At 44.0% G+C, this 23,949-nt stretch overlaps 2 protein-coding genes across 5 annotated transcripts in view; one reads left to right on the forward strand and one right to left on the reverse strand.

Annotated features, from left to right (window-relative positions):
- Positions 1-2,857, reverse strand: part of Gel (Gelsolin) — a 116,358-nt gene extending 113,501 nt beyond the window's left edge. Inside the window, exon 1 of one of the 3 annotated variants that reach the window (XR_011892765.1) lies at positions 2,138-2,857. Coding sequence is in view for 2 of the 3 variants with exons in the window: in XM_072286419.1 (XP_072142520.1) it covers positions 2,138-2,209 (72 nt within the window). In the remaining variant the exon portion in view is untranslated. The remainder of the gene's footprint in view (positions 1-2,137) is intronic. The other 2 variants (XM_072286419.1, XM_072286420.1) reach the window with 2 other exon arrangements.
- A 15,923-nt stretch (positions 2,858-18,780) lies between these two features.
- Positions 18,781-23,949, forward strand: part of Hyccin (PI4KA lipid kinase complex subunit hyccin) — a 61,718-nt gene continuing 56,549 nt past the window's right edge. For both annotated transcript variants that reach the window (XM_050189124.2, XM_050189125.2), the window contains exon 1: positions 18,781-19,034. The gene's annotated coding sequence lies outside the window, so the exon portion shown is untranslated. The remainder of the gene's footprint in view (positions 19,035-23,949) is intronic.

Raw genomic sequence — 23,949 nt, forward strand, 5'->3', positions numbered from 1 at the left:
CAAGACCGTTCTCCTATCTCACCTCTTTCCGCGGAACGTGCAAAGGGCGCTATCAAAGCGCTCCGCTTGGAGGTCGGGGCAAACGCATTTCTTACGTAGGCAAAGTAAAGCAGATCGTCAGTATCTCCACCGCAAAGACCACGGAAAGAAATGAAAACAACGAAGCGTCACGCTCCCAAGCTGATTGGCGTGTCTCGCTGCTGGCCCGAAACTATAATATGCACGTTCAGAGGTTCCTAAATGTTGCAGAGGGCATTCTGCAATGATTGTTCGCAGTTACGATAACGTGCTTGTAACTACCGAGCCACATTAGGGCTAGTTTGCATATTTTTCTTTATCGACCTTCCGTTTGCATTCGTTCTTTTAGCCGCGTTGACAAAATTGCAAAAACAGCGCCATTTATTTCTTTTTTTTCTCTCGGATAGTACTCTTTCTTCTTCAACGGATGTCAAATTATAGTTACAGCTGCGTGGAGCCATTTCTGTTTCCTTTGTTTATTATTTACTTTTCTCTCTGTGTGTCATTATTGAAGGAAGGAATAATTAACCAGCCTCATTTTCAGAGAAACAGCCGTTTTGCCTTAAAGGAGCGCAGTTCTGTTTTTCGTATGTGTACTTCGGAGAACAATAGCTGTGACTCATCCTATAACATTCATTGAATACGTTACTGGGAGAATTAACGAATTTTAAGCATATTCAATTTTTTTTTATCGGCACGCTTCCGGCAAAATTATTTTACTTTGGATAGTTGCTTGGATTTTCGTTCATGATATATATTCGCGTGCGCTTTTAATCAAATATCGGTGCCTACGTGGAAATTGGAGAGCGAGCTTCGAAGAGAAAACGGGAGAAAAAGTGAAATATGTAATCATTGAACGAGACAGACAATACTTAAGCAAATAGTCCTATTACCGGTTATTTCGAAATTGGGTAAATACATATAAATGGAACCATGAATAGAACGTTAAAGAACGCTTCCGGTAGTCGCGCATTAATTTACGTAATGATAATATTATTATTTTTCCGTATATGTGAGAATTAACCAAAACTACGTAATTTTTTGCTGCCCGTGAGGCTGCTTGGGAAATGTGACGTACGCAGCCCTGATAGCAGCAGTAGGGACAAAGTATAGTGGTGAAAGGACTAAGACTCTGTTTTGCCCACCATACATATGTCAACGTAAATACCACTCAGCGAGTGTGAAGAGGGCTGAAATGGCAGTGCCTTATAGTATTCCAATGCATTTTTTTAAGCCTTATATACTTATTTCCCGATCGCCGTTGCTCAGATACCCAAGGAAGATGTGTCACCTATACGCACATACCGCAAGTTCCTACTCTCACTTGAGTTTGCCTGCTGCGAAACAGCTGTGTAAAGGCTTTCTAAACTATGCACTCAATCAACTGAGCGCAGAACTTTTATCCTCCGACGGACGTCGTAGTATGCGAAAGGTTTTGTTGTGAAACGACATTGTGTAAAGAGGTCGACATCACATGCAGATGCATCGCAGGGCTCATGTGTCGCGAAAGCTCCTTTCTGAACCAAATGAACGCCCTTAGCGAGCTGGCAGCGTGTGATTTACAGCACGTAAAAGCTTCAACGGGTGCATTTGATTTTGAATACGAGCACTTTTAAGGCTGGACTGTCGCAAAACCTGTGCCCTGTTCAGAGCGACCCGGTCGTAAAAGAAGGCGAAATAAAAGCAAGGACGCGGCGTTTTTCCGCTTTGTGAGTCGCACACAGCTTTCAGCCACAACGCTTTCAACTCGTCCTAGCCGCAGGTTTTGCTTACACAGTCAATAAAATGAGGGAAATGATATCTATCTGAATAATTCAAAAATGCATAGAGAAGCTCAAAACTATAGATTTACATTCATAAGATGCAACAAGTGGAGAAATGCTAAATTATGAATGACAGCCACAAGCGAGCTTGATGCAAAACCACTGCATATATATAGTCATCGCAGATAAGATTTTCCCTTATCCATTTAACTGCGTATATAATATTGAATTTTCCCATGCAGCGTAAAGATTGAATCTGAACTAGTAAATCTTCTGCGTTCTTAATTTCAAGTAGCGAAATATTGTCTCAAGACTTCGCCCTAGCTAATACGAATAGCGGCGTATACAGTGCTTACCTCGATCCTCCAAATTGTCAGGCCGGGCTGCATCCCGACTCCTTGAAATGCCGGATCGACTGTGACGCCCATGTTTCCTTATGCCGCACGCGTCTGTTCTTTTTTTTGTTCCTCGGATCACACAAACGAACTATTAACGTCGGCTACACTCAGGGCGAGCGGCGAACGAGAGCAGACGACGCGCAGTGGACGACGTTTTGCAGACGACACTGGCAGTCCAAAAAGGTTGTGCTTCTCTGCTCAGCCTCTCGGAGCGGTTGTCACTCGCGTCCCAAAGCCGCAAAGAAGAAATGGGTCTACACCGACTGCCTGCCGGCTGCTAAATAGGCCGGGGGGAGCTGATGTTGCAGCCGGTTGCAGCTTCGCATGGCCGCCATGCGTAATCAATGAAACAGGATAAAAAATGCGCGCAGGAGGTCCCTGCGCCTACAGCCATCTGGAGGCAATAAGGGCGGCTGGCTCGGCGGCGCATTTCTCATGCTACTCAGGAGATGGCGCTGCAATATTCAAAAAAAAAAAGAAAGAAAGGAATTGTGGAAAAGTTGACACACGGTAGAGAAATTTGCTAACTCACAGTGGAGAGAAGGAACTAGGAAATGAACCAGTAATTATTACGCTATAGCGTTGTGGACAGCGGCTAAGAAAGGGGTGCTAAATATAACGTCACAGTGGCAGTTATGAGGAAGCCGCTTTGGAATAATATCGAACAGCAAAAAAATGAAATCGGAAGAGAAGATTATGGTGATTCAAGAGGTAGTGCTTCGAAGCCAGATTAGATGTCTGAGAGGACTCTCAGAAGACATCCTGAAACTCTTCTGTTTTTCTTTTTTTTTTTTCGTGCACAAAGTGTGGAGAGAGAGGGAGATAAAAATTGCGCAGGAACCGTCGGCAACGATTGTCAATGTAAGAGAATAACTTGAACGAACGACCGAACGAGCAGACAAGCGAGCGAATGAGAGAGAGCGACAGAGCGAATGTTTTCCTTGCCGAGTAGGACTATCGACCATCAACCGACCTTCGACCACCGACCACCGTCCAATCACAAAAACGGCCGAAAGAGCCAAATAATGCTATTCGCTTTAAAAGCAAGTGAAAGACAGGGCAGTTAACCAAAGGATAACTCTCGGTGGCTACCCTGTACTGGGGAAGGGGAAAAGTGGTAATAAAGATAAGAGAAAAAGAATGAGGGAATGCACGATATAAAACTGTTTGTGTGTTCGCGCACAGCATGTGAAGACCCCGCAGAGTCATACACAGTATCAATGTCCCACTGAGGCGTACAGCGTCACATGGTGCCCATTGTCGCACAATAACAATTTGTCGCCAAGTCGGGTATATTTGAGGTAACTCAGCAGTGTCTTTATAGCGGCTCGCGCTGATGTTTGTGTAGACGCCAGTGTAAAAAAATATGTATCAAGACAAGTAAAATATGTATTTTTTCATAAAAGAATATATTCGTATGTCCCAGAAAATTGTGCCATTAACTGATATGAACGCTTACACGTTTTTTTATCTATTTAATAAGTAAAGAAAATATCACACGAACTTTAGAACTATGTCAGTTCGAAACCAGCAAAGCAGTGCATGCCGCTGATATGATAAATGTAAAGGCCGTTAAATGAACGAGTTGAGGGCAAATATTTTAATGGAACTTTGTCATTCAAGAACCTTGTTTATATTTATGTAGTACATGTGCAACGGCCAGGGAAAAATCTGAATGACGCTGTCCTTCGTTCCAATGTATTGCGCAGGAGCAGCTGTCACCGGTCGTGTATTGTAATTGCACCGAAATTATAGTCGCAACAGAGATAACTTATAAAAAGCAGAATTTCTGCAAAATATACATTAGAAATGCGAAGATACAATGGAATATACAAATTCGAAGATAAAGCTTGATAAAGGGCAAAATAGTGGCACTGGAAACAAAGTTCACTGCATGTATCCACAAAACCTCGCAACAAGATATTTAAATATACGTATAAGTCTCCAATAAATCCACGTATCTAAGCAAAAGGCACTGTATACAGGGTGTCTCAGCTAACTTTATCCAGAGTTTAAAAATATGCCGATGCACTCTAAGACGACGCGACCAAATGCATGTTGCTCACTTTTGTATGTAGTGTGTCACGCTATTTCTGTATTTTGCTTGATTATATAGATTTTTAGTCTAGATTAATTAACCAACTTGTGAAGTAACGAAGCTATAGGAAAAAAAAATTCCAATTAGAAAGTTGCAGAGCGGTTTGCAAAAGGACCGAGTAAACAGTTTCTCTCTTTCTATCTGTTAAGTATTAGTGTATTTCATCTTACTAATGATGCCCGCGAAATACAAAACACCAAGTGACATACTAGAGAGCTTTAGAATAGGGGCCCCAATATTTTGGGGCCCCAAAGAGCTTTGCGGGTGTTAGCGTTGGGGCACGCAGGAGTGAAGAGCTTTAGAATAGGGCTTTGCGTTTGCAGATAGCGTCTTGCGCTGACAGCGCCACTACGGCGTCTAAGAAAAACGATTAAAAATAATTAAATAAAATATACTATCTTATGATATGAATAGTAATTTTGACTTGCGTGTATTCGCGTTTAATTACAATTTGGAGGTTATTCTTTAAGCAGCAAACAATTAGTTGTGCTTAGTTTGGAGGTGGTTTGGAGCAACAAAACCAACTTTACGTGCCTTCACCAGCCAAGCTTAGCCGTGTTAGGCCTACGAGCCATAAAATCCACACTGGAATTCGGAATCAGCGGCGTCTAATGAATCAATCTTCATAACACACGCTAGTTGAGAGAAAGCGATAACTGCAGTCACTTCTCCTAGCTTGCGAACTTCACGCATTACCGCGAATCGAACCCAGTTTGGTGCTAGGTGAAATAGCGTTCCCAACGCAAAACCCAAACGCAGTTTGCGTCTCGCGCATGCGCAGTGGCTTCGACGCTATTTCTTTGGGGCCCCAAAACGTTTGGGGCCCCTATTCTAAAACTCTCTACTAGCTTTCACGTCGTGATTGCACTGCTCCCAAACCTTCCGCGCACAACCAGCCATAGGCGCGCTGCCGCTTAAAAGGCGACAGGGTAGCGACGTAGGCTTTGGGTGTGCTATTTACGCCAGCGATGTGCTTCCCTCGCGAAAGTTCGTTATAGCGATAAGCAGACGCAGCGGTTATCGCTTGTGCTGCCGGAAGTAACAAGTCCGTCATTTCGCGATAGCTGTAAGCAAATTGAACATCCCTAAATAAAAAAAAAGCTCAGTTATATGAAGGCTGAAAATGGTAGAATAAGAGTATCCTAAATGGCCAGACGCCGTCTTTCAGTGAATTTACGTTTATTTTTCATGCGCTTTCCCAGCAAGTGCTCGAAGAGGTCACCTTCTGCAGCGATACAACACTTTGAACTTATGAGAAGGCTTGTTGTCGCTGCCTTGTGAACCGTCGGTGAAATGCTGTGGCAGGCTTCAATTATCTTCTCCTGCAAGGCTTCTGGAGTCGCCGTTTCCGTCGTGTATATACGTGATCCTTAATATAGCCCCACAAGCAAAAGTCAACAGGGTTGAGGTCGGGTGACCTTGCCGGCAAAAGGGCAGGCCCGTTTCTCCCTATCCATTGCCCTGCGAAGGTAACATCAAGCCATGCTCGTGCCTGACAGCAGCTGTGGGCTGAGGCCTCACCCCGTCGCGCTGATACCACATTGCGTCAAGCCGGGCTAGTGTCATGTTGCAGCAGAAGTCTTCAACCGGACCTTTGAGAAATTCACATACCTATTGCCGGCGTTAAAAAACACTGGGCCAATGACTGTGCTGTCATAGATTCCGCACCAAACGTTAAAATACCACTGATGTTGGTGGCGGAATCGTCCTAGCCAGTGGGGATTTCGCTCACTCCAATAGTGTGCGTTGTGGATATTTACTTGGCAATTTCGGGAAAAGCTCGCCTCGTCAGTCCAGAGTACCTTGGTGAGAAAGTGAGAATCCTGTTCCTCCTGAATCAGAATCCAATTCGCAAAGTCGAGTCTCTTTTGGAGATCCTTTGACTCCAGGCATTGACGCAACTGCAGATGACAGGGGCGCAGTCCAGCTGTTTTCAAAATCATCCAGCTAGTTGGACACACCGAGCTGTGGGCCATGCTGCGCGTGCTAGCGTGTCGATTAGCTGCCATGAAAGACAAAACGTGTAAGCGAACCTCATTATTTATGACTGAAGATATCTGCCTCTTTCTTGTGAAGCTTCTGGTTTGCTTCAGCGACTCGTAGGTGTTGATTATTGTCATCGGGCTGGGCCGCGTACCCGGGGGCCAGCTTAGAAATATTGTTGCAGCCTGCCGTCTCTGTCCGCCTGCAGCTTCTAGGACAAGGATCATGTCTGCTTTTTCCTCGTTGGAAAAAGGCATTACGAAATTGCTCGCACTTTAACAGCCGATGCACGATAGTCTGTTTATTGCTGTCTGGAGCTACCACCACCATCACGTCCGCCAGTCGCTAAGCGCAAGCGATAGCGGTTGCTAGCTTAAATCGAACAGCCAATGCTTGCGTCGCTGCCCTGTCGCTTTTTAAACGGCAGCATGGCTGTCTGTGCGCAGAACGCTTGGGAGCTCGCGCTGGCGGCTAGGGGCCAGGAACTGCTGGACACATATGGGACCTGAGAAGAAGGTTCCACCCCATCTGGTGCCAGCGCGCACCAACCGTCACTAAGGGCTCAGTACAAAAGTTGTTTCTCTCTCTCTCCCTCATGACGACAATCAGTATGTCTACCTGCATGTCAAAAGGAAGGCTGTGTCATCTACTCTTAACGGAGCACTCTAAAAACTTTTACACCCTCAAGTGAGCTGCTCCAACGAAAGCAAGCTCAAACTGCACCTGCTATGAGAGAAAGCGTAGATCAAAGCGCAGGTGTATCATTTCTGACCACCTGGTGCGATTCGAAATATCTGGCAAGTGTGTTTGACAGCGGCGGCTATCAAAGCTTATTTCACGCAGTTTTTGCGTCGTCTGTCGCAGCTGTCATCATGTTTACTTGCCATAAAAAGTCTTCAAAATAAACAAAAGAAAGCACCCTTTTTACGTCCATAGGGGTGTTACATTATTTAATGTGATGCATGAAAATTGGTAGAGAACGAGTATTCAGTAATTATTTTGAAAGCCGCCATTTCACCTACTTTGCATGGTCCCGATTTTCGCGCGAGTATGAAAACCACTGCTGTCTTTGGTCCTCCCAAGGCAGTGGGGAAATTTCGTCAGAATTTCATATAGCGCCTCTAAACAAGCCGGAAACAAGGGTTGATCAATTTTCACTCAGCTCCCGATTAAACCACACGCTTCAAAAATTGCCTGCGTATCCCCCCTAATATTTCCCATATTTTGTCAATATATAAACTTCGTGAGTTGATTAGATTTCGGTGCTATTAGCTTTATTTGGACATTTTACCCAGTTTGCAGCATGTCTCTTTATATTTGTGTATCTATCTATTTCTTTATGTATTTATGTCAGCGCCTAACCTTTTCCCACCAACTTTGCTGCAAAGAGAAAAAAGCATGCCGCCTTTTTTTCACCAGAATTTTGTTTTACGAAAAAGTGTCAGCGAACGCAAATTTACCAGCGATCTCAAACGGCGATCGGCGGTTAGCTGCGAGCCTACATACGTTCCAATGCAAGGAGCTTGTGAGGTCATTGTCACGCGTCAGCCTGCAACCCTGGCAACCTTTACTTCTTTTTGTTGTTGTTGTTGTTGTTGTTGTCGTTGCTGTGCGTTGTGCGCTCGCTTTGCCTGCCGCTGCGACGGAAACGAGAATGGATTGAGGAGGGGCGTGGGGATGCGAGAAGGGAGGGGGTCCCCTGCCTGGGTCTTAGCAGAAATGCACTAATTAACCCACCAAGATTTTCTCGCAGTCATCGCACTGCGGCCACTGCGGTGTTTGCATGAACAAGAATGGCGGTGGTAACGCCCGTAGCATATATCATGCCTATACTCCGCGACAATCTAAGCATGTAGCGGAAAGTACTCGGAAATACACCGCTGTTCATATCGAAGAGAACTTGTATAGGTGCGCCAGCCAAGTTACGTTAGCTCATTTCCATGACGACAAAAAAAAATTAAATTATGGGGTTTTACGTGCCAAAACCACTTTCTGATTATGAGGCACGCCGTAGTGGAGGACTCCGGAAATTTCGACCACCTGGGGTTCTTTAACGTGCACCTAAATCTAAGTACACGGGTGTTTTCGCATTTCGTCCCCATCGAAATGCGGCCGCTGTGGCCGGGATTCGATCCCGCGACCTCGTGCTCAGCAGCCTAACACCATAGCCACTGAGCAACCGCGGTGGGTATGACGACAAGCATCAGGCGAACTCCTTTCAGCGTGTATACTATAGATGCTTCTTCCATTGCGGACGCTTCTCAGAAAATCTGTTCTTGGAGCTCATAGGCGGGAGGCAAATGCACTGCGGCGTTGTGGACGATGATGATGATGATGATGAAAAACTTTATTTATCCCTCTTTAAAGGGAAGGGGGCAATGGAATAGAGGGTGGGGGGAGGAACTACTTGAAGTAGGCCTCCTTTATCCTCTCAGCCCACTCCAGGATGGCCTCCTGAAGTTCGGGCCTGGAGCTGCGCAAGGCAGCCTCCCACTGCTCCTCACTAGATATTAATTGCTTGAGGAAAGGGGGAAGGGGGTGCTTAGGGCACCCCCACATGATGTGGTTTAAGTCTGCTCTGGGAGAGACACAGAAATAAGAGGGAGAAAGGTAAATGGCGGGATGAATGCGGTGGAGGAGGTAAGGGGACGGAAAGGTGCGAGTCTGCAGCTGTCGCCACAGAACTTCACACCTACGCGGGGATTTGCCCATGAGTGGCGGAAAGGTTAAGCGGTCTAATCGGCAGTGTGTGCAGATTTCGTGGTAAGTAAGAAGTCGATCCCGCGCTGTAAACGGCGCCTCCTCCGTGGCGAGGTCCGACGCATCTGATGCCTGAGCCCGGACTGTAAATCCTCGGGCACTGGCATGAGCCGCCTCGTTTCCGGCAAGGCCCGCATGCGCGGGAGTCCAGATTAATGCCACAGTTTGATTGAAAGGATGAGCCAAGAGGAGAGAAAAAGCTGGCTTAGAGACCCTACCCGCTCCGAAGTTATGTATGGCTGCTTTGGAGTCACTAACGATAACTGATGAATTTGGAATTGTGAGGGCCAGGGCTATGGCCGCTTCCTCCGCCTCCTCCGAGGAAGAGCCAGGAATGGAGGCGGCCGCCGCGACCTGCCCGTGAGAGTTAATGACTGATATTGCGTAATGATTTCTGTTCGCATATTCGGCGGCATCAACATAGAGCACGTCTTTAGAGGTGGAGAATTGTTTTTGGAGAGCCTTTGCTCGCTGCCTCCTGCGCTGTTTGTGATGCACAGGGTGCATGTTTTTAGGAAGTGGGGGGATGCAGAGGTTCTCGTGTATGTGATGTGGAATGGTGTATTTAGTCTTGATGATGGCTGCCGGAGTGATAGAAAGAGTTTGTAGAATGTGTCGACCTGTTGCGGTGTTAGACAGTCTGCTATATTGGGATATGAGGTGGGCTTCTGTGAGTTCAGAAAGTGTGTTGAAAGTTCCAGTAAGCATTAGCCTTTCAGTGGAGGTACGTATGGGGACCCCGAGAGCGAATTTATATATTTTGCGTAAAAGAGTGTCGATCTTATCTGATTCTGATTTAAGGAAATGTAGATATGGTGTTGCGAATGTAATTTTACTGATAACGAAGGCCTGAATCAAGCGGAGAAGTTCGGCCTCCTTTAGTCCGCCATGTTTATTGGAGACTCGCCCTAGAAGACGCAGGGTGTGATCGACTGTGGTCTGGAGTGTATGTAAGGTATATGTGTTGAGCCGGTTGCTTTGAATGTGTAAACCGAGCACCCGGAGCCTGTCCACTCTAATAACGGGGATGTGGTTTAGGATTACCTCTATGCTAGACATGTGTTTTCCGGCCCCCCGGTGGGATGGCAGAAGTAGCAGCTCGGATTTTTGAGGGGAGCATGTGAGATTCATAGCCCCGGCATGAGCCACGACGGCGTCTGCTGCGGCCTGTAGAGTGTCTTGAATCTCTCCGTCGGAGCCGCCAGTCGTCCAAAGAGTGATGTCATCGGCGTAGAGTGAAAACTTGAGATCGGGAATAGACCGCAATGCTTGCGCCATCGGCATCATAGAAAGATTAAAAAGAAAAGGGGACAGCACTGAGCCTTGGGGCGTGCCGTAGCTACCTAAAGCGTATGAAAGGGATTGCTCTGTGCCTATGTGTATCGTTGCGGTACGGTTGGATAAGAAGGTACATATGTAGTCATATGTCTTTCCGCCAACCCCAATGAGATTAAGCTCTCGGAGGATGGCGGAATGTGAAACGTTATTGAAGGCTCCGTGGAGGTCCAGACTGAGAATTGCTTGCGTATCTAGACTGCTATTGGGTGTAATGATGTCATGCTTCATTCGAAGCATGACATCTTGGCATGAAAGAGATTTTCGAAAACCTACCATTTCAGATGGATAAAGATTGTTGTCCTCCATGTATTTACTGAGTCGGTTGAGGATGACGTGTTCGAATGTTTTACCTAGACAAGAGGTTAGTGATATAGGCCTGAGATTAGAAGTGTTGAGGGGTTTGTTTGGCTTAGGGATAAAAATTACCCTGGCATCTTTCCACGAACTAGGGAGGGTGCCAGTGTCAAAGCAGTGATTGAAGTACGCCGTGATGGCTGTGACAGAGTTGTCGTCTAGATTTCGGAGTATTTTATTGTTAATAAGGTCGGGGCCTGGTGCTGACATTGTGCGCAGGGTGGCGAGGGCATGGCGAACCTCTGCTTCCGTGATAGCGGCGCTAAGTAGGTCGTTGGGTTCGCCAGTATATTTTGGCATGTCATACTTCTGAGCGGGAGGCAGATGTTTATGGCGGAGGTCGTCGAAGAATCCGTTGAGATTGTTTTTTTGTGCATGTAGCAGTTTGTTTATGCTATGGTTGTGGTGTGTGCGCGATGTGGTAGGATCTAATAAGTGTCGCAAGAGTTGCAATGTGCGCTTGTTATCGAGGTTGTCATGCATGCTTTCACATACCTGGCCCCACTGCTGGCAGGCCAGTTGTGTGGCGTACTCCTGGATCTGGAGGTCTAATTTGGCAATTCTGAGTCTTAGTTTTCGGTTGAACCGTTGCCTCTTCCACCGTTTGAGAAGAGACTGTTTGGCTTCCCACATGTGTAGAAGCTTGGAATCAACCGTAGTGAGAGCGGTTTCGGGGGGCAGAGTGGTAGTGTGCGTCTGGGCGTCTGCGTGTAGTTGCTGAACCCATTCTGAAATGTCTTGAATATTTGTGGGAGCTGATATCTGGCGGGCCTCTCGAAAATTGTCCCAATTGGTAAGGCTGAGGCGTTTGGGTGCAAAGGGTTTGTGTTTGAATTATAGTGTGATGGTAATGATGTAATGGTCGCTGCCGAGGTTAACTTGTGAGTTGTGCCATGTGACGTGTTAGATTCTGTGTGTAAGCGTAAGATCGGGGGAGGTGTCCTTAGCTACGCTATTGCCTAGCCTGGTTGGTGCATCGATGTCGTTATGTAATGTGAGTCTGTGGTCTTGTATGTGGATCCATAGGGCTCTGCCCTTAGGAGTAGAAACAGAGTGACCCCACAAATGGTTGGGTGCGTTGAAATCTCCAAGGATTAGGAGGGGGTGGTGGGTGGCAGCGGCAATAGCTTGAAGCAAAAGGGAGTCAAAGCGGTGATGTTTGTCTTGTGGACGACTATAGATATTGGGAATGTAAAGGCCAGGTGCATTATTTTTGCGAGGAATAATTTCTAGAAAATTGTGCTCTATATCGACGCTGTCGAATTGGGAGTGATTGGCAGTGAGGTGCTTTTGTATAAGAATTGCCGTATCGGGCCGGGAGACCTTATTGTTCTGATAGACATTATAACCTGGGAAGCTGATTAGTCCGTGAGTTTCCCGAAGCGCAATGACAGCTGGGAGATTAGAAGAGGAGGCTAGAAACTGCTGGAGGTGTGCTTTCTTTTTTCGAAACCCCCTACAGTTCCACTGCCACACTTCAAACTCGGAGCGGGTCGGACTATTGGCCATTGTTAAGCGGAGCTGGTGGGGAGGCGGATCGAGCAGGTGCAACTATGTTAGGATGATTCGCGGTGACTCCAGCTATCCAACTTGTAGTTTGTTGGATGTGTGCTTGTACGAATTCAATGAATTTGTCGAGCTTTTCATTCCTGGCTGTGTTCTCTGTATTGATTTTTTCAATTGCAGTGAGTATATTATGAAATTTAGTCTCCAAAGCGGTTAATCTGTCGTTATAATTTAAGATTGTCTCGTCTAGGGTGTCCTCTGATCGCGGAGTGCTCGGAGTTTTACGTTTGCTGGGGGGAGGGTGAGGCGGTTCCCGTTCAGTGGAGGGGCTAGTGTCCATGGGGCGGTGTGAAGAGGTTTCAGGTAGGGCTGATGGATGATGAGTCGAAAGGGTCGTGTTAGAGAGAGGGGCTTCAGAGGTTGAAGTAGAGGGGTGACGAGATTGGAGTTCTAATTTAAGTCTTTGAATTTCGGCTTTTAGAATTGTATTTTCTTCAAGGAGGGATTCATTATTAGCACTCTGGTTTGAGGAGCAGCTGGAAGAGGCTACCTTAGCCCAGCTTACCTGGGGTGGGTTGCGCGAGAAGTTGGCGAGAGTAGGGCTTGATGATCTATAGAGCTGGCCAGGCGACGTCTTGGGTTGCATTGCCAGGCCCGCGGTCCTTGCTTTTGCTCCGACTTCTTCGCCGGCTTGAGTCGCGAGTGCGGTCGAGACTGGGAGTTCGGTTGGTGGGTGAAGTGTCTTGTTTGTGCCTGGGACGTGTAGGGCGCACAGTGAGGAGCCGGTTTGATGGTTTCCGTTGCACACAACGCATATCGGGTCACATTCGTGATCCATGGGTGCGTCTTTCATTCCACACTTGGGGCAGAGTGTGTCGGTGGCATTAGTGCAGACGTCCTGGCGATGACCAATCCCGCGGCATCGGGTGCAGGCTTCTACCTTCTGCCTGAAGGGGCGGCATCGAAGTGAACAGCCGTCGTAGTTGACGTAGAAAGGGATGATTTCGCCTTGGAATATGACCATGATGGTTTCAGTATTGCCCAGGCGTCGTGCACCCCCAATAATCAATGTTGGGTTGCATCTGCGGAGGGTTGAGGCGATGTCATCTTCTGAGTAATCTGGGGGCAAGTGAATGCATCCTCTGCAGGTATCGATGGGATCGGCCACATGGGTGGCGACTTCGTAAGGGTTACCATTGAATTGCAGACTCTGGATGTTGTGGTAGAGATCTGCACGTCCCATGTCTGGTGTGCTGATTAGAACGGTATTGTTGATGGGGTTGACACGAATTTGGTCAGAACTGGTGCGGTCGGTGATGGGGAGCCCCGCAGCTTTGAGGATGACTTGTCTGAGGATGCATGCATGGATTCCAGCGCAGTTGAGGCCCCCACGAACTCTTAGGATGATTTTATAATCGCTGCTCGGCAGCGATTCCTCGTTGTTATACTGAAATAACCGGATTATGCAGAATGCTCCTTAGACATCACGACTATTGTATATATATATATATATATATATATATATATATATATATATATGCTCAGTACTCGCATAACATTACTCCTGGTTTCTGCATAATCACAGTTTTGTTTGCCCTCTTAGTAGATTGCTTATCCAAAACTTTGCTATTCAGTCTACTAGATGTCAGTATACAGTTTCGAGGAGCAGAATCCAGTTACAATGCAGCACGTTTTGCAGGGCCAAGAGAATTAGTGAACCAGATAATAATCATCGAAGAAAACTGCTAAAACTGATAACATTTATGCGAAAAATTATATACAACGAAACCCACTGCAAGTTCTTCTGGAAGAATACATTTACCTACAAAAAAAAAGAACGAATCTTGTTATGGAAATAAAAACGATAAACACTGCACCAGATTTCGGGAAAATAAGAACTGAAAACGCTGAACCCGAAGCTGCATGCATATAATGTATGCACACGTTGTATTGAATCACGATACGAAAATGTCTTAACGGAGTTTCGTAACTTACTCACAGGACGGCCATCAGTAACATATGTAGCTTAGTCAAACAGAAAAATGGGAGGCACGAGTACGTTTGGTGCATCGCCTCCACTCGTGACGTGAATGGTCTTGCAAAGGCTGAATTGATGCTAGGTCGCGTCAGCTGGGAAGAATACTTGACATTTTTTGACCACGCGTAACGGGAAGAAACTGTTTCTTGGATGCGGTGGCATAGTGACGTGCAGTACGACAGTCGCGTGCGTTGTATCTAATACATTTAATGCACTCGTGTCGCATTGAAACGAATGCGGCATCCACTAGAAGATTTGCGTCATCGCATTACATTTCAGTGAGCATAGCATTGCATTTGCGGGATTAGAGTTACGTTTACGTGACGTTTTAATTGATGTATATATTTGCACAAAGTTCAAATAATGTTTCGCGTAACAATAACAATTTCCTCATATTTATTTCTTTTATTTATTTCACTATCCTAAAGGTCCAGAGGGCATTAAAGGGAGGGGGGATTATTATACAGTCATAACGTACATCAATGTTAAATATACCAAGGAAAATAAGAAAGTATCATAAGTGCAATAGAAATGGAGAGTTTGCAAATCAAAGCAGTTGTCACACCGCACAGGTGTCAGCTCACAGTCAAGAGAGAGGTATATGCCATATAAAATATTGCTTTGACACAAATTTATGGGATTAGGGTTGCTTAATGTCGACTCAATATCCAGATACATCAGCAATCCTGCCTCAAAGGATGATACACCAGTAAGCGTAACTATTTGTTCCGGCAGATCATTCCATTCCGTTACTGACAACACCAAACGGCAAGTTCTGATATTTCAATGTTCTTGCGAAAATTGGTTCTACTTTTAGACGCTGATCTCTGCATGAAGAGATATGATGCGTCGGAAGAATAATTCTAGTCGCAAAAACTGTATTGCTGTAGCACATAAACTGAAAAAATGACAAACGAGGTATCCTGCGTCGTGTGTCAAGAACATAGAGACTGATGTCGCTTTAACACCGTTACACTTTAATAAGATGAGCATGTAGATAAAATGAACCTGGCTGCCTTGATCTGCACAGATTCAAGCTGGCTTGAGAGGTCAACGCTATTTGAATGCCCTATATTATCGAGGCGTATTCTAATGCTGACCTAATTAGCATTGTGTAGGCATGTAGCTTCGTTTCGGCATTGGCAACCGACAAGCGGCGCTTTAATATACCTATTTTTTTAAAAGCTTTATTTGTTATATATGCTCTATACGAACGCTTATACTAAAATTATACTTATACTATACTTAAATTGCAGTGTTTTCTTTGGCGATTACGCTGTTGTTTATAGAACAGGTATTCGCAGGAGTATTAGCGGGCGTATAGAAAACGTCGTCAGCTTTGTTATGTCGATGTTGATCTCCATTTGCCACAATATATGCACCACTCGTGTGAGCAGATTATATCAGCCTATAGGAGCACTACGTCGAGCGGATTAGTAATTTGTTTTTGTGTCGCACAGTCGTCGGCGAAAAGGCGTATACTAGAAGTTATGTTGTTAGATATCTCATTAATGTTTACAGCGAGCTGAGGTAAGCGAGATTGGTCTATACTTGTTGGGACACGTGCCTTTCGCTTGACTTGAATGTCAGAATGACGTGCGCTATCATCCGGTCGTCAGGAAGACATGCCGAATCTGCTGGAATATAAGTGCCAATAAAGTAGCTGAAATTTGGCGCGATAGTTTAAGAAGCTTATTGTCGGTACCGTCAGTACCTGGGATACTACTACTCTGTGGCAGTCTTTCGATGGCGCGTGCTACGCCATATTCGCGTATTAAAATTGATTGGCATTGGTAAAGTATTGGGTCAACATCATCGGGTAATTCGCGTAGTGGAGCCTCTTTTGTAAATACTTGTGTAAAATGTTTGCTAAATATTTCACTTGCAGCTTGTGTAATATGCTTGCTAAATATTTCACTTGTAGCTTGTCTTGAATTCTGACTTGGGATTTATGCATTGCCAAAATTTTGCTGGTTTGATTTTCAGTAAACTGGGCAAAGTATGGGTAAAATACTGGCCTTTAGCTATTATAATTAAGGCATCAGCCCTAGTCGAAGGCCCCTTATAGTTTTCCCAGTCCCGATCTGCGTTTGCTTGCTTGGCGCTGCGGTATACTCTTTTCTTTTCATGTATACACTTTTTTTACCTCTTTGGTGAAAAAAGGAGTATCGTCGCTTGTTTTAATTGTCAACTTTGGTATGCAGGCAGGCTCAATTTCTCTTAGTTTGTCATGAAAGAGCAACCAGTTTTAATTAATTGTTCGAAACTGCCACGTGACTGGCCGCTCGAGGCACTTTTTGTATGCGCGGTCTTCTTTCACGCTCGGAAAAACACTTTTACGTAACACGTATCGAGCAACAGCTTTTCATGTTGCTCTACAAAAGAGCTCTACAAATTTTGTTTGCAAATTTTGTTTACAAAATTTGTTGCTCTACAAATTGCTCTACAAAAGAGCAGCTCATGAACTAGAATTGTGATATCTGCTACAGGCAACTTTTAAAGATTTTTGAAAGTGTTCGCTGAAACACCCTGTATATATATATATATATATATATATATATATATATATATATATATATATATATATATATATATATATATATATATATAGCGACATATATATTCGAGCGACATCAGACTCGAACCGGCGGACAATACTCGCAAAATACAAAAAATTGAGATGCGACATCGACTAATTAATCAAAATCCACTAATTAAGATTCTAGCTATTTACATTATGGCCCATATTGCAATTTACAAATTCTAGCAGTGGACTTCGCAAGGCGGACACCCTTGGAACGAATTCTCATGACGACACCAGTTTCTAGATATAAATTCCCGAACTGTGCGGAGAAATGCGTTGGCCTTCCAGTTACTTGTGTGCTTCGGTGCATGAAACGACGTTTCGTTAACAAATTAAACAAATTAACTGGAACGCCAATGCATATTTATATATATATATATATATATATATATATATATATATATAGCACGGCCTTCGTCTGACGAAGGCCGTGCCACGGCCGAAGAGTTAAAACATTAAAATGCAATTTTCGTAAGTGTGCTCCTTCGTTTATTCAACTACCTATGCACCGGCCCTACAGAACTTTTCCTTGATCTATCTATCTATCTATCTATCTATCTATCTATCTATCTATCTATCTATCTATCTATCTATCTATCTATCTATCTATCTATCTATCTATCTATCTATCTATCTATCTATCTATCTATCTATCTATCTATCTATCTATCTATCTATCTATTGAAAGAGTAGAAAGGAAACAGAGGGGCCCGATTTTTATTAGTCATATCATAAGAACCCAACAAAAGAAGAAAACCAAGGACATCATAGGGGAAATTACTTCCACTTATTGATTGCATGAAAGAAAGTATAAATTACTGAATATGGATGAAAAATCAAATGGCCGCAGGTGGGGCACGAAAAGACTTCTAAACTACGACGCCTAAGAATAAAAGAAAAAATACGTGAACATACTTCGCCACAGCGTATGCGAATTCATTTAAAGGGATACTAAGAAGGGATGTATATGACTAAAAATACAAAGAAAAGTTTATCGCTATATATTTTGGAAAAAGTTTATTAACAAATATATATGTGCAGAAAAGTAACGATAGCGAACGTATATACGACTATAATAAATTTGTTAGAAGACGGTGAAAAAGTAGACGCACACATGCAAACGTGTTGTAGACGCGCTATACATATAACCGTGAATAACCAACGCGCTCAACTTTCCGCTCTATGAGAACGCAAAGTTGAGCTGTAGAATTAAACTTCAATTCACCGAAATCAATGGGGCTCGAAAATTGTTTTGTTAAGTCAATAACATATTTAATTAGTAATAACTTAAAACACTCATGTAGATGACAAAATATTCATCCGAGAATAAAAAGATGATGTAATTTCCTTCCTGTTTGGGCTCCAGGAACAACGGGTGTTAATCATAGATAATTTGCTTTGCTTATTCTTTCTATAATTTGCATACCTACCAGGCAAACGTGCACCTCCTAATGTCATCTCACCATTCATTCTAAAGATAGGTAAACTTTGTTTCCTTAGTGGTCCTTTAATGCATTCACTTTAATGCATTCAGAGCACGGCGGTAGTAATGAGCTGTTGCTACTTTCTTGTTAATTTAGACTCATAATCATTACGATACAAATTTCCGTTACTTCCTTGCTTTCTCGCCCACTTATATACATACCTATGTGACGCGTGTAGTCGAGCGCAAACGCATTTTCATTATTTTAGGGCTGTAAAACTCTTTCTTTCGTCCGTTTTATTCATGAGTCAGATAAAATCAGAATTCAGTGTGTAATTCTTAAAGCCAGATCTTTTTTCAGGCATTTGCATTTCGTTTGTTACAAACATTTAAGGATGACATTATCTGCTCGCTTGTAAACGAAACCGAAATTCCTGCTCTTCATTCCGCAGCGCTACCGCAGCGCTGACTGCTAGCGCCCTCTTAAATGTCGATTAATATTTTGCTGACGGCCAGGTAGAGCCAGGGGCCGGCGACGCGCCGATGGCCTGCACACCGACCCGCCCCGTTAAACTCGCTGTGCGCCTGGGAATTCTGTTTACGCGGTCTGTGTCTACTTTGTAGTAGTGTGTCCGAAACCAAAATCTGCGTGGTCGACAGGTCGACACTTATGCAACAAACCGAATCAGCTTGAGATCAAGCAACGCGCTGCTCGGATAAAGTTCATCGCAATACTAGGCCTTCCAGCGACGCTGGCCCCTGCATCCACGGGTGAGAGGAAATGAAACCAGCTCTTTCAATTATACTTTCCTGTAAATATTGAATCACGTTTAAGTCATAGGAGTACGACTTAAGGCCTTGCTATCGTTTTGCTTCCGAGAAAGTCCGCGGTTGTTGGTTTCTCTTTCCGAGCTGTGAACCTATCTGCTCATTCAGCTTTGTCACCGAGCATCGCGTGATCTTTTTGCAGTAAGCACCTGTCATATCGCGCTTCTCGGCGTTGAGCGCCGGTGTATAGGCTGTCACAAGCAACTGCTCATGCTCCAACATAGCCTGTTTACTCTTGTGTTGGCGCTGAGGCATCGTGTTTGTCCTTTAAGTAGACCCCTGTTGGTGACCTAGCAGCTGCTATTTTACCTGGTCGTTCCTATTTCCTCGTCAACAATCGTTGATTCGACGAATCGGTTTCTCTCTTTCTTGGTTGAAAATTGGGAACCACTTTCCGGCTGGCTGACGCTGTTCAAGCGTAGTGTTTGAACAGCGGTAGGAGACCGCTCACACAATAGATGCGATAGATAGTACCATCCTTAGCTTTCGAGGGTGGGGCGTTAGGTCCGAAGGTCGCGTGCTCTTGCCATCGAGTATTTACGCTAATTGCATTTGCGTGATCGATCCATAAGTGAACATCGGCGAATGACGTGTGCGACCGCTGTCTTTCCGTATTACCCCCCTTGCAGCTGCCAAAGAAAAAAAAAAACGTTTTTGAGCTTACCATCACGCCGCTGCTGCGGTATACCTACCTGATTTTCATCTTCGCTGAATGCGTGCGATAAATCTCGCTACCTTAACTCGGTTATGCAGTGGTTTAGCTGAACGTATGCGACATGTGCCCGCCTGAGTGCACGCACAGCCAAGCGACTTGACTGTTTAAAAATCTTCACCAATTTGATCACACTTGTAAATACTTTTGAAATGTAGACGAGCAGCCCGATTGTAAATCAGTGAATGTTTCCCTTGAAGACTCTATTGTTGGGTAGGATAGGAAGGGGATTTCCAGCAAGCGTCAATTTAATTAAGGAACAGCGTGACTCATGGGTAGGGTTTGTTTGAGATAGCTGCTTGGTCGGTTGTATTTTACTAGCATACTACTGAAAAAAAAAAAAGAGAAAAAGCGCGAAATAGTGATAAACTTCACAAAATAGCACTCAATGAAATCCATGTTTGCAAGAGAGAGCTCATTGTTAAGGTTGTTGTATCTTGAGACTGCTGCTTTTGTTCTGAGCGAGGCTGTTTCCAAGTTAGCTGTTGCCTCTGGCGAACTGCACCTGTTGTCCTTGAGTCCCATACAATAATTACTAGAGGGAACTCTGGTGCTAGTGTCTACAGGAGCTGCAATGGCAGCGGTTGAGCCAGCATGGGGAATTATGGGAAGTACGTGGATTTGCCTAAGCTTTGTCCTTCAAAAGGCTTCGTGACTTTTCAGCTCGTCATGTACTGTATAATAAATAAATCTTATTAAAATTGTCTGACGGCAGGGTTCGACGGGACCTCTAGCACAGAGGAACGATATTGAAACCATTACGCCATGAGCGCATGCATCGACAAGCGATATATAATGCTCCTATAAATTTATTGTGGGCAAGCCAGTGCCTTAAGATGCTTGGCGCATTTCAATTTGGCCGCGTCGACAAGCTAAACCGTTGTAATTGCAGCGATTGTATGTGTTGCAGTGCCTTCTGCACTTAAAAAAGTATAGGTTGCTCTGAAATTTACGACAATGAAGACATAAAAAGCGTAATAAGCGAATCCACAAGAATATCCGAATCCACAAGCATGAATATTGGACAAATCCACGTACTTCTCATCATTCCCATGGTGGCTTAACGACTGCAGCGCCAGAGTTCCCTCTAGTATATTGTAGGAAACTCTGTGCCTGTTGTACGCAGTATTAGTGCAGCTGTGTTTGCATTGTGCAACAATATTTATAGCCTGTGCTGCTGCGCAGAATCTGGAATGATGGAGTAGCAGTCTGTGCAAACGATGGGGGAACATCATTAATAATGTGTAACGGTGGATATTGTCAATGGTGCACCTGTTCTTTGCCTCCCTTATTGCTGTGATCTGGCCACATATAGTGTATTTACTGGTGCTTTTCTGACTGCTGTATGAAAACAAGGAAGCTTACTTAACCCTCTATTGCATGACGTCCCATATTTGGCACATACCGGTTACCATTTTTTTTGCGTGTGTGAGATGCCCAGTTGAGGATGTTGTACCGTCAGAGTAATTCTCATAGTTATGAGCACTCATTGTGGACAAGTGCTGCCATTTCTTGAGCGATACGCAAAACAGAGGTGAAGTAGATTTTGGGAAGCGATGTGAAACTCGGAGGGGGCAAACACAAGCAATTGTTTTTTTTTTTTTTCTGAAAATTTTCATCGCAGAAACATAGAAAAATTATTTTGGCATATTTTATGGTCTCACCAGTGCAAGCCAGTTATTAGTTTTCGCAATTTCGTCTGCAACTACAGCAGAGAACCCGAAATTGGTGTGTGCCATATTTGGCACAGTATGAACTTCAAAGGCAAAATATGGTAACGTGCTGCCATCTGTTCAATAGTCCGAAGCTGCAGGTCACTCTATCACAAGATAAAATTTTGTCGCTTGGTATGGTGAGGGCGAATTGTCTACCAAACTGTCGCCTGAAAAGTGAAAAGGAACTGAAATGTAAAGGGCGTGGTGCTTCAGAGGAACTCACAAGCGCGATAGATGACGTGGAGTTATCGTGTGTGCGGTGGTACGATAATCGCGCCAGGACATTTCTGTCGAGCTTTGCTGGGAAAGATCCAGTCCAAAAGACTAAGCGCTGGTTTACCTCTGCCAAGGAGTTTTGCGAAATTGATTCCATCACAACTTATTTCCGTCAGACGTCGAAATGATAAACCCTGGATCCAAGGGCAAATAAGAGTATTAATAAATAAAAAACCGTTTATTTCGTAAATACTGGCAGTCCCACAATCGTAACATATGCGCAAAAATTAAATGGCTCAGCAAAACAATAAAAAAAAAGATTGTGAAGCTCAAAGTGCATATTTGTCTAATATAGGAAAGAAAATAAAGATAGCCTGAAAGAAGTCTGGACATAAGTGAAAGTTAGTCAAAAAGTAGTGATGCATCTTCTGATAACTTGGACGGTGCCAGCTAAATTGCTGATAATGAGGCAAAAGCATAAATCTTTAATTGTTATTTTCAGTCTGTGTTTTTGCAACTGGTAGCAGCTGTCGGTGATTTAGAGAGTAACAATAGCCTTGCACAAATGGCAGAGATCGAATTTATAGAGCATGGTATTAGTTTGCTTTTGCAGAAGATTAAAGTCCACTCTGCCTCTGGCCCAGATCATATCTCCAACTTCGTCCTTAAGAGTTGCACTACCTCTAATGCCCCTCCTTTTAACTACACTATTTACAACATCCTTTGAACAAGGTGCATTGCCTTCTGATTGGAAGTGCGCGAAGGGTGTACCCATCTATAAAAGCGGCAAAAAAACTATTAACCTCCAACTATAGACCCATTTCTCTTGACAGGCGTGTGTTGTAAATCTTTAGAGCATATAATTTACACCAACCTGATGAGCTATCTTAACAGCAACAACTTTTTCTCCCCAAAGCAACAAGGTTTCAGAGCCGGATTTTCATGTGACACACAGCTTATAGAATTTACACATGACATTACCTCTTCACTTAACTCTGGTAAGCAAGTAGATTATGTATTTTTGGATTTCCGTAGGGAATTTGATTCGGTCTCACACACAATGCTGTTACAGAAGCTATCTGTTCTTAACATACCTGCTAAACTTGTGATCTGGATTGAAGCTTATCTACTTGATAGAAGACAGCGGGTGGTTCTCCATGGTGTATCATCATCTTAAGCGAGTGTATTATCTGGCACTCCACAAGGATCTCTTCTGGGCCCGCATCTTTTTCTGATCTTCGTCAATGAGCTTGCTGAAACTTTTTCTAGCCAAGTTAGACTACACGTTAATGTTTGCTGCGTCTATTGCAACGTTGGCTGTGAAACTGATTATGACTCCATGTAGGGTGACCTAAACTTTGTTCTATTGTGGTCTGGCAGGTGGAACACCACACTCCATATTTCAAAATGCAAACTCATTAGGTTCAGAAATAAATAACGGTCTTTCGTGAGATTATCTCATTAATAATATTACCTTGTCTCTTGTGACACAGTTTAAATACCTAGGCATTATTTTTTCGAGCATGGTGTCCTGGAACGCTCATGTAGAGTATTTAACAGCAAAGGTGAGCCAGATGCTGAACTTATTGCGAAGCAATTTCAGACATGCTCCGCCGCAGTTAAAGCAAACCTTGTACATCACAAATGTATAATTGATCTTAGAGTATGTGTGCATCGTATGGGACCTGGCAAAAAAAAAGAATGCAGATCTACTGGAGTGTATGCAGAAACATGCAGCTTGGTTTCCAACAGGCGGCCATGACTTTACGAACCGGTCATCTAATATTGTGAAACATTTGTGGTGGCCCTTGCTTTATGAGAGGCATAAGTGCTTATGACTAACATTGCTTTTCAACATTCTAAGCAATAAAACTGGAAATAATAGTGAAGCTTACCTAAAGGAACTCGCTTACGTGTCCGCCTACGTGGACAACAGAAAGAAAATATGAGAGTATAACTGCCAACTAAATATTTTTAAATTTTCATTTTCCCCCATAATATGCATGATTTGAAATGTTTGCTGGATCTAATTGTTACTGCACCTCCTCCATCCTTTTTTACGCTGTTAGATGACCATATTTTTATGTCTTGACATAACTGAATTGTGCATCGTTTACCAGTTTTATTGTGGATGTTGTATTTGTGTATTGCGTTCTGTTCGTCATTGTGTTTCATCGAACCATTGTTTTTTTCGTTGTTATCATTGTTACATTGT

The sequence above is a fragment of the Dermacentor andersoni genome, chromosome 2, assembly GCF_023375885.2.
Source record: "Dermacentor andersoni chromosome 2, qqDerAnde1_hic_scaffold, whole genome shotgun sequence".
Lineage (NCBI taxonomy): Eukaryota > Metazoa > Arthropoda > Arachnida > Ixodida > Ixodidae > Dermacentor > Dermacentor andersoni.